Here is an 11,035-nt window from a genome sequence, read left to right on the forward strand (position 1 = left end):
ACAGTACAGTGACAGTATATTGTCTGAGCAATTGAGGGTTAAGGGCCTTGCTTAATGGCCCAACAGCGGCAACCTGGCAGTGGTGGGGCTTGAACCAGCAACATTTTGATAACTAGTCCAGTACCGTAACCACTAAGCTACACCTGCCCCTATAAAAAAAAATGCCAAAAATGGCAATGTAAATTTTATTAGGGGCAGTTGTAGCCTATTGGTTAAGGTCCAGGACTACTAATCAAAAGGGCGCTGGTTCAAGCCCCACCACTACCAGGTTGTCATTATTGGGCCCTTGAGCAGAGCCCTTAACTCTCAATTGCTTAGACAGTATACTGAAACAGTACTGTACATTGCTTTGAATAAAGGCGTCAGCTAAATGCCGAGACTGTAAATGAATGTAAATTAGAGGCAGTTGTAGCCTAGTGGTTAAGGTCCTGGACTAGCAATCAAAAGGTCACTGGTTCAAGCCTCACCACTGCCAGGTTGCCACTGCTGGGCCCTTAAGCAAGGCCTTTAACCGGCAATTGCTCAGACAATACACTGTCACAGTACTGTACGTCACTTTAGATAAAGGTGTCTGCTAAATGCCGAGACTGTAAATGAATGTAAATTAGGGGCAGTTGTAGCCTAGTGGTTAAGGTCCTGGACTAATAATCATAAGCCCCACCACTACCAGGTTGTCACTGCTGGGCCCTGTCACAGTACTGTACGTCGCTTTGGATAAAGGGGTCTGCTTAATGTTGAAAATGTAAAGTTGTGGTTTGGAAGGGTACATACACAATCAGCCAATTGTCCCAGTCAGGTCATCAGTTTCCCCTACAAAAAAATTCAATACATGCCAGATCCACCCATTAATACCCCATTTTGCACCCCAAACTGCATCTCGCCTATTAAATAAAAGCTACCAACCTATTCAGATCTGTCCTTAAACTTGTCATAACACAGTCTGGATGTCAGAACTAAAGTCTCTGAACCTATAAGAGACCAGAGTCACAAAACTGAATTTGATTTCATTTCTAGATCGGCGTTGGCAGGTCTGTACCCTCAGCGCGGTATCAATCACTCACGCTGACAAGTTCAGCGTCTCAGAGAGCCGAAGCGATCCTCCTGTGTTCATTCATTAGTTATTACTGCCAAGCAGATGCCAGGACTGCAGAACGATGCTCCTTACACAGCAGAATTTATAAGTAAGCATTAGTGTTATGACTTCCACCCCACTTCCTCTCGACGTACACCCTGCCCCCCACCCCTGCCCCCAACCTCAGACCCTAAGCAGAATAAACTGTTTAGTAAAAATAAATAAGTGGTTAATTTTACATTTGTAGAACACATAAGGCTCCACAGCAGAAAGTACCACAACATACAACACAAACGGTGACGTACGGACTGCAGCTGAACAAATACTGTATTTGCTAATAATAAATAGTAGTGGGTAAGCACTATAAGTGTAATGTAATCAGGCACGTTTGCACAGGATGAACTGGTGGTGATTACCAGTGCTGGTTTTGGTCTTGGCTGCACAATGCTGCCTCTAACATCCAACAAGCTGTTTAAACTGCATATGTTTTAAAAATACAGAGTAAGAGGGTCAGTAATTCTTCAAAACTTGTGTCTGACCAGTCAGCAAGCTCCACCTTAACAGATCGTGGACCCCAAAAAAATTATCCAGTCTTGGGCAAGAACTAATTGGTCCTTAGATTTGTAGTTTCCTAAAAAGGTTTTTAAAAACAAACTGATCTTTTTTGTAAGGATGTTTGGGTGGTGCAGCGGTAAATTACACCAGCCCACTACTATTGGGATCCAGGATTCAAATCCTCTGTGGTGCTATCGGCCAGTCTGACTGCAAATGTTTACACCGATCAGCCATAACATTAAAACCACCTCCTTTTTTCTACACTCACTGTCCATTTTATCAGCTCCACTTACCATATAGAAGCACTTTGTAGTTCTACAATTACTGACTGTAGTCCATCTGTTTCTCTGCATGCTTTGTTAGCCCCCTTTCACCCTGTTCTTTAATGGTCAGGACCCATACAGGACCACCACAGAGCAGGTATTATTTAGGTGGTGGATGATGTTCAGCACTGCAGTGACACTGACATGGTGGTGGTGTGTTAGTGTGTGTTGTGCTTATATGAGTGGATCAGACACAGCAGCGCTGCTGGAGTTTTTAAATACCATGTCCACTCACTGTCCACTCACTGTCCACTCTATTAGACACTCCTACCTACAGGTCCACCTGTAGATGTAAAGTCAGAGACGATCGCTCATCTATTGCTGCTGTTTGAGTTGGTCATCTTCTAGACCTTCATCAGTGGTCACAGGATGCTGCCCACGGGGCGCTGTTGGCTGGATATATTTTTGGTTGGTATACTATTCTCAGTCCAGCAGGGGACAGTGAGGTGTTTAAAAACTCCATCAGCATTGCTGTGTCTGATCCACACATACCAGCACAACACACCCTATCACACCACCACCATGTCAGTGTCACTGCAGTTCTGAGAATGATCCACCACCCAAACTGTACCAGCTCTGTAGTGGTCCTGTAGGGGTGCTGAACATTGAAGAACAGGGGAAAGCAGTATGTAAAAAAGTATGCAGAGAAACAGATGGACTACAGTCAGTAATTGTAGAACTACAAAGTGCTTCTATAAGGTAAGTGGAGCTGATAAAATGGACAGTGAGTGTAGAAACAAGGAGGTGGTCATTATTGGTGTATTATGAAACTAATAAAGTACCACTGGTGTGGAAAAACAGGCATTAATTCATTAATATCGGAATTAAGATTTATAAGGGCTGTTAGAAATTTGGGATTTTTGACACAAAGTTGATCACAACTGGTGAAGCTCGAACCGAACCCGTATATAACTCAGTACGATCTGCACCACCATGCTGCTCATATAAAAATATTTATTATAAAAATATTATTTATTTAGTAATAAAGTTGTACTCACCGGTCCTGAGTCTGGGCAGGTAGCGGGAGGAGCGGCATCTCACCGCCCGTGCCCACCTCTCAGTCTCGGCCAGGTTGGCATGAGGATCCCCGGTGGGCGCGAATCGGAATCGGTGCTCCAGTCTGTATCGACCTCGAGTCCCGGTCCAGCTGCTCTTAACTGGGTACAAATAAAGCGATAAATAGGCAGCAGTGTCCGCTTCGTCCTCTCCCCGGTGCGCTCGGCATCCAACACAGTCCCGGAAACTGAGCTCCTGGACTGGCTCCGGCCAGGCGGGCGAGCCGCCGGTTTTTCTGACCCCGATACAGCTGTCCGTTAATGTTAGAGAAAAGTGGACCTTTCCGGTGGCTGGATCAGTAAACTCTCCGCACAGCTGCGCTTCTGATTCCTTCATCTCTCCACCGATCAAACACTGCTGCTCTGCTACCTTTCCATCCATCCCGCACACCTGAGCGCCTGCTCCATCCACCCCTCTGTCCACCCCGCACACCTGAGCGTCTGTTCCATCCACCCCTCTGTCCACCCCGCACACCTGAGCGCCTGCTCCATCCACCCCTCTGTCCACCCCGCACACCTGAGCGTCTGTTCCATCCACCCCTCTGTCCACCCCGCACACCTGAGCGTCTGTTCCATCCACCCCTCTGTCCATCCCGCACACCTGAGCGCCTGCTCCATCCACATCATCGTCCATCCCGCACACCTGAGCGCCTGCTTCATCCATCCAGCACATCTGCGCTTCTACCTTTTCATCCATCCCGTATAGCTGAGCGCCCGCTGAATCCACCCCTCCATCCATCCCGCACAGTTGAGCTTCCACCCGTCTATCCACCCCAAAGAGCTGCGCTTCAACCCCACCATCGGTCCCGCACACCTGAGCGCCTGCTCCGTCAACCGCTCCATCCATCCCGCTCTGCCGGGCTTCTATCTTTCCATTCAAAGCGCACAGCTGAGCTCCTGCTCCGTCCACCCTGCCATCCATCCCGCACAGCTGAGCTCCTGCTCCATCCATGCCGCACCGTTGAGCCTCCACCCCTCCATCCATCCCAGAAGGAGAAGTTCAGGAGGCTCTGCACCGAGCGGGACGCTGCGTGTGTCGGTACAGGAGCGAGGCTGCACCGCTCAAACTACTGGAGTTGAGCAGCTGGTTTAGTTCAGGTGGATGAAAGATCTCTCTCTAGTGACAGGAAGCAGGTATTGCAACAAGAAACACACACACACACACACACACACACACACACACACACACACACACACACACACACTTCACTTCTAAAGTTAATAGAAATCACGTGATCTAATTTAAAAGACGCGTGTTGGAGTGTTTTGATTTAACGGGACCGCGTCTCAAAGCTCACACTACAGTGGGATGTGTGTATGTACATGTGGGTAATGATGGTGAGACATGGTCCTACTGACCTCTGAAATAGATTAAATGTTCGTCCTAGTTTCAGTAATCTATTCACTGTGGTCAGGGTCACGGTGGCCAAATCAGTCTTTCCTTAATGCCAGTCTAATACCGGACTCACTGTAATGCCAGTCTCCCTTTTATGCCAGTCTGATATCAGTCATTCTAATACGATTTTCTCATAACAGTCTCTTATACCAGTCTTTGTAATACCAGTCTAATTTTGGTCTCTCTATAATGCCAGTCTAATATCAGTCTTTATAATAATCTCTCATAATGTGTAGTCTCTGCTGAAGATGAATGAATGAATAAATGAATGAATGAACGAGAATGAATGAATGAGTTAAATATCAATAAATGAATGAATAAGTGAGTGTAGAGTGTAAAGTCTACTAAAGATAAATGAATGAATAAACGAGAATGAATGAATGAGTTAAATAACAATAAATGAATGAATGAATGAAAATGAATGAATGGATGAGTGTAAAGTAATAACAAAGAATAAATTAATGAAGTAGTTAAATAACGACGAATGTATAAATAAATGAATGTGAAAAAGTGAATGGGTGATTGTATAGCGGCTACTGAAGACGAATGAATGAATAAATGTAAAAGAATGAATGGGTGACTGGGTAAAAGGCTACTGAAGATGAATGACTAAATGAACGAGAATAATTGAATGGGTTAAGTATAAAGTAATAAAGAATGAATAAATGAATTAGTTAAATAACAACGAATGAATAAATAAATAAATGTGGAAGAGTGAATAGGTGACTGTGTAAAGCAGCTACTGAAGACGAATAAATGAATGTAAAAGAATGAATGGGTGACTGTGTATAGTGGCTACTGAAGATGAATTAATGAATGAATGAATAAGTAAATGTAAAAGAGTGAATGGCTGAGTGTGCTACTGAGAATGAATAAATGAAATGAGTGAAATAACAGCGAATGAATGAATGTACAAATGAATGAATGAATTTCATGTGTAAAACAGCGGTTAATCGCTCGTGTTTCCTATTGGTCGGAGATCACGTGGTCTGTGATGCTTTAGCGGTATAAATACTGAGCCCAGGCCTGCAGTCCGGTCTCTTGATCTGGCTGGTGGAGGAAGGACGACATGATCTGTGTGAACAGTTCCAGCTCAAAAATGTGCAAACCTGCAGCATTTAAATATGAGCCTGTAAGGCCACCTTAATAATGTAAGTTTGTTTATTATTTTTTTATTTATGATGTTTATTTGGGTGTGTTAAGATGCACATGCTGTATGGTCACTCAACTGGGCAGTGAATCGGATTGTTAGACTATGTATTTTACAAGTTTAATGATTTAATTTTATAATAATAATTTAAATCTAACTTATAAACTGCGTCATTTGATAATGTTGGCTAGGCTAAGCTAATCATTCAGTAAACACGTGCACAGGTTCACTGCTGCTAAAGCTCATCAGTTTAACAAATGTACATTTTTAATTTATTTATGCGAATGATCTTGCTTTAATCGGTTTATCTAAAGTCAGGAGGTCATGTGGCATTATTTTAAACACATGATGTACTTTGAAAAGAAGCACGTGGTTTATGAACGCAAGGACAATGCGTGTATAGATGGGAATCGATTCCGGAGTCGATTCTCTGAATCGTAATTGTTCCTGTGATCTAATCTTTACAATCGAACCACCACGTGTAATTTCTTATAACCTGCACAACTGGTGTACATTCTTACAAAAACAAAGCTGTTCTATTTTATTAAAATACATTAGTAGTAAAAATTTGGTTCAGAATCGGCTCAGTCAATTTCAACGCTTTAGATTCCTCAAACCCCCACGTGGACTGAGTCAGGGCTTGTAGTACTACATTACGTGCGACCTTAAGGTGGTAGTCGAGTCCAATGAGTCGTTTTATGGCTGCAATTACGTTTTAGAACAAAATCTGCACTTTTAGCTACAATTGCAACTGCTTAAAATTGCCCTTAAACATCTATCTGCCTTGACTTTGCCATAGACTTGTTCAGAGTTAAAATTTGTTATATTTTACACGTATAGCATTCAGCAGTTCCCTAATGTGGTGATGCAGTCAAGCAAAGGGTGTACACTAACAACCTCTTGGTGACTAGTCCAGTACTTAAATAGCTGAGCTACCACTTGCTCCCAGTTTACTCATGTCCAGTCCTGCATTGGAATGATGATGCTAGCAGATTTGAACTCCACTGGGGCACAAATTTACTTTAAATTGTATAACTGGATTTCAAACTGACTTGCTGTGGTGGCACATTGGCTTGGTGGGTAGCACATTCACCTCACAGCAAGAAGGTCCTGGGTTAGACTCCCAGGTGGAGCGGTCTGGGTACATACAGTGTGGGGTTTCCTCCCACAGTCCAAAGACATGAAGTGAGGTGACTAGGAGATAAGGTGGTCTTCAGAAAGGAAGGTCATGTTATGGCATCATGTTGTTGAACCTAAATGTCATCACACCACAACAAACTAATCTTTTCTTTGAACCAGGTATCTGGAATGTGACCGGACTTCATCGACTCTAATGCAAATGCCACTTGCATTAATCTAAACTCTTCCTCGGTGAAGGAATTTGAATCCTGATCAGCTACAGCAGGTAAGGTGTTCACTGCTTGCTAATTGAACAGTGTATAAGGTGTTTCTGGTGATGAAAATGCTACATAGGAAGTGCCGTCTGATGCGATAACTGACGATGGTTTAAGCTAAACATTTCTGAAGAATCTGCAGAAAGTACTTTATATTCATTGAACAATGTACAGCACATCTGATGGTGGTTTTATTTTCTAGGTTATGGCTTGGTCATGGTGTACTGGAGTTTGGATCTCTTCAAGGCAAGAACAGGTATGATTTGGCTTGTTTTAATAGTGGTAACTAGAGTAGAAGTGCACAGCTATTATCAGTTGTAAAGTTTAGCGATTTGTATGTGTATAAAACCATCATGGCAGCCACCAACTATTAGAAAAATGTAAGAATATATAAGAACAATTGGTGACATGAAGGAAAAATGGTTTCTGGTTTTATAATCTGGACTGTAACAAATCAGATTTTGGCAGTAATCTGATCAACTGCTTTAGATGCACTTGAGTAATCTGATAATGGAGGAACCCTCTTTACTAATTGGACTTTATAGCTGGAGTGTCTCCCTGGGGTGAAGCCATCCATTTACTACTACAAGATTGGTAGTGCTATTGAAGAGAAAAAAAACTGAAGCTCTTCTTTTAGACACCAAGAAAAACCAATTCATTGGAAAAGACCATTAGACTGGAAGTAGGAGGAAGAGGATGGCCAGCAACCAGCTTAATAGGATTTAAAGATCGACGAATTGGCCGTTAAGAACCCTAAAGCGCCCAACAGTAGGTGGATACTATGGAGAAATGCTCTCCATGTGGTTGCCAGCAGTCAGAATTGATATGACTGCACAAATTTCAGCCATTACTATGGCTACATGAGGCTGTTAACTTGTTAAATTAATGGCATTTTTTAAATAATGGTGGTTGAATCGCTAAGCTAATGTGCACTGCTGCTCTAGAGATTGTATTTCAAGCAAGTGATGATACAAAGTTATCCCTGTCTTAAATGATCGTGTGGAGACTGACTAATCTGAGGCTCACCTTTAATATTATCTGCACATTGTGCTGCTTCGATGTTCTCAAACTGACTCGGTGTGCTTTTCTCGTTTCAGGTCTCGCTGCACTATATGGCAAAAGTGTTGGGACATGCCTCTTGGTCATTGAATCCAGGTGTTTCATTCGGTCCTGTTGCTACAGATGTATAACATCAAGCATGTAGCCTTTACAAACATTTGTGAACGGATATGGTGTACAGGGCCAGCTGTAGCCTAGTGGTTAAGGTACTGGACCAGTGATCAGAGGGTCGCTGGTTTAAGCCCTTACCACTGCCAGGTTGCTGCTGTTGGGCCCTTGAGCAAGGCCCTTAACTCTCAATTGCGCAGACTAACTGAACTAAGTCGCTATGGCTAAAGGCATCTGCTAAATGCTGAAAATGTAAATGAAGTGCTGACTGGCCTTCCTGTAGCCCATAAGTCTCCTATTAAAACTATCATGAGAATCTTACTTTGGCAATCGAGGTCTTGTATGAGCAAAGAAAACTTGCGAAACTAACTGGTATTAATTCCCAAACCATTTAAAATGTGACCCAGTGGTAAACATGCTTCTGCCTCAGATGAAGTGTTGCATGCATCAAGTTCTACATTTAACAAATGGAATTAAGTTCGTCATTGAATCTGTCGAATAAAGGTTCTGGTGAAAAGATTCTGGTTTTGGTTGTTTGTGTCCCAACTATTCTTGAAAGGGGGGGGGGGGGGGGGGGGTTGTACATTCTTTAAACTTGCTGAAAATGTAAATGAAAATCAAGCATTGAATAGCAGACCTAAAATAAAACTGCTCTAAAACTGAACCTTGGTGGTTAGAATGAATCATTTGAGGTTTGGCTAACAGCAGATTTATTGCTCAGTTGTGGGTCTGTAGAATAAATGCAGTACCTAAACATGTTTAAACTCTAATTTGTACCTCTAAATGTTTTATTTTTATATATATATATATATTTTTGTAAGGGTCATACATAACTTTACATGGGTAAAATAAATGTCCAAAATAAATCCAATGGAATGTGTGCATGTGTACTTTTATTATTATTATTTTAAATCTGCTAAGTGTAGTAAGTCCTGGTCCATGAAACTGGTCTATTTATTCAGCTTTTTTCTGTTCCTGGTAGATTACCGATTAAATACCTATGTAAACATGGTGGGTAGCACTGTCACCTCGCAGCAAGAAGGTCCTGGGTTTGATTCCCAGGTGGGATGGTCCGGGTCCTTTCTGTGTGGGGTTTGCATGTTCTCATGTCTGTGTGGGTTTTCTCCCACAGTCCAAAAACATGCAGTCAGGTTAATTGGAGATACAAAATTGTCCATGACTGTGTTTGACATTAAACTTGTGAACTGATGAATCTTGTGTAATGAGTGACTACTGTTTCTGTCATGAATGAAACCGAAAGTGGTGAAACATGACGTTAAAATCCTAATAATTTAATAAGTAAACATGTAAAAGGTGCTTTGGTTACATTCATATTAAATATTTTACAGTGGTGTTCAAAAATAGCAGTGATTTTTAAAAAGTGAATAAAGTGCAAAATCATTATAATAACTTATTTCCATAAATGCAAATGCACTGAAAATACTACACTTTCAATTCTAAATCAAAACATTAACAAAATGTAACCAGTTTGTGTCAATCCTTTACAGAAAGTTAAGAAAAATGAATATTAGGCTGTTCAAAATAATAGCAGTGCAGCATTTTTCTTTAAAAACTTTACTTTAAATTACTGAACTAATATTTAGTGGCAGAACAATTGTTTCTGAGATCTGTGTTGTATGAAGTCGACCAACTTCTGGCACCTCTGAACAGGTATCCAGTCCAGGATGATTAAACTACAGTCCACAGTTATTCTGCATTTTTGGGTTTTGCCTTAAAAAACGTGTTTCAGATATCAGCCCACAAGTTCTCTATGGGATTGAAGTCAGGGGATTGTGCTGGTCACTATTACCTCGATCTTGTTTGTCTGTAACCAAGATGTTTTGGGTCATTGTCATGTTGAAACACCCATTTTAAGGACATTTCTTCTTTGACATAGGGCAACATGATCTCCTCAAGTATTCTGATATATTTAAACTGATCCATGATCCCTCGTATGTGATAAATAGACGTAACACCATGGTATGAAAAACATCCCCATATCATTTTGTACCACCATGCTTTACTACCTTCACAGTGAACTTTGGCTTGAATTCAGTGCTCGAGGGTCGTCTGACATACCGTCAACGGCCACTAGACCCAAAAAGAACAATTTTGCTTTCATCAGTCCACAAAATGTTGAGCCATTTCTCTTTGGACCAGTCAATGTGTTCCTTGGCAAATGTTAATCCATTTAGGACACGTCTTATTCTTAACAATGGGACTTTGCAGGAGTTCTTGCTGGTAAATTGGCTTCACTTAATCATCTTCTGTGCTCACTGGTAACTTCAGATGTTCCTTGATCTTTCTGGAGGTGATCACTGGCTGAACCTTTGCCATTTTGGCTATTCGATCCATTCAAACAGTAGTTTCATGCTTCCTTCTGCATCTTTCAGGTTTTGGTTGTCACTTCAAGGCATTTGAGATCATTTTAGATGAGCAGCCTATAATTTGCTGCACTTCTCTGTTTTTCCCTCTACAATCAACTTTTTAATCAAAGTACGCTGTTCATCAGAACAATGTCTGGAACAACCCATTTTCCCCAGTATTTCAGAAGGAAATGCACTTTGACCAACATGTGCAACATTTGCCCCCCTCCTACCTTAAATAAGGGCAAAACTGACACCCGTTCTTCTGCAGAATTAATGACTTCACCAATTGAACTCCTCACTGCTATTATTTTGAACAAGCCCCTTTCAATCAATGCTTCGATTACTTAGAATGAGTGGCATGCATGTTCTAATTGTTGGGTTTGTTTTGTTTTCATTACTCTACTACACTTTCAAGTAAATTTTTTGCTATGTAGAAATAGTATTTCTACTAAAAACAGTGATTCATCAGGTTAATGATGTTGGACTGCTATTTTTTTGAACACCACTGTATTTCTTATTGAAATACCTTGTGTAGTTGATTGAGAAACGGTTCA

At 41.6% G+C, this 11,035-nt stretch overlaps 1 protein-coding gene, 1 long non-coding RNA gene and 1 other non-coding gene across 3 annotated transcripts in view; 2 read left to right on the forward strand and 1 right to left on the reverse strand.

Annotated features, from left to right (window-relative positions):
* LOC134309241 (sphingosine kinase 2-like) overlaps positions 1-4,186 on the reverse strand; it is a 30,186-nt gene extending 26,000 nt beyond the window's left edge. Inside the window, exon 1 of the mRNA XM_062990891.1 lies at positions 2,949-4,186. Coding sequence (XP_062846961.1) covers positions 2,949-3,990 — 1,042 coding nt within the window. The 5' untranslated portion in view covers positions 3,991-4,186. The remainder of the gene's footprint in view (positions 1-2,948) is intronic.
* A 1,268-nt stretch (positions 4,187-5,454) lies between these two features.
* LOC134309242 (uncharacterized) lies at positions 5,455-8,631 on the forward strand. The gene is made up of 4 exons (XR_010011015.1): positions 5,455-5,552; positions 6,851-6,956; positions 7,148-7,201; positions 8,043-8,631. It is a non-coding gene; the product is annotated as an uncharacterized LOC134309242 (long non-coding RNA).
* LOC134309452 (small nucleolar RNA SNORD49) lies at positions 7,001-7,078 on the forward strand. Its single transcript, XR_010011167.1, has one exon. It is a non-coding gene; the product is annotated as a small nucleolar RNA SNORD49 (small nucleolar RNA).
* Positions 8,632-11,035: the final 2,404 nt, after the last annotated feature.

This window comes from Trichomycterus rosablanca, chromosome 2 (genome assembly GCF_030014385.1).
Source record: "Trichomycterus rosablanca isolate fTriRos1 chromosome 2, fTriRos1.hap1, whole genome shotgun sequence".
Lineage (NCBI taxonomy): Eukaryota > Metazoa > Chordata > Actinopteri > Siluriformes > Trichomycteridae > Trichomycterus > Trichomycterus rosablanca.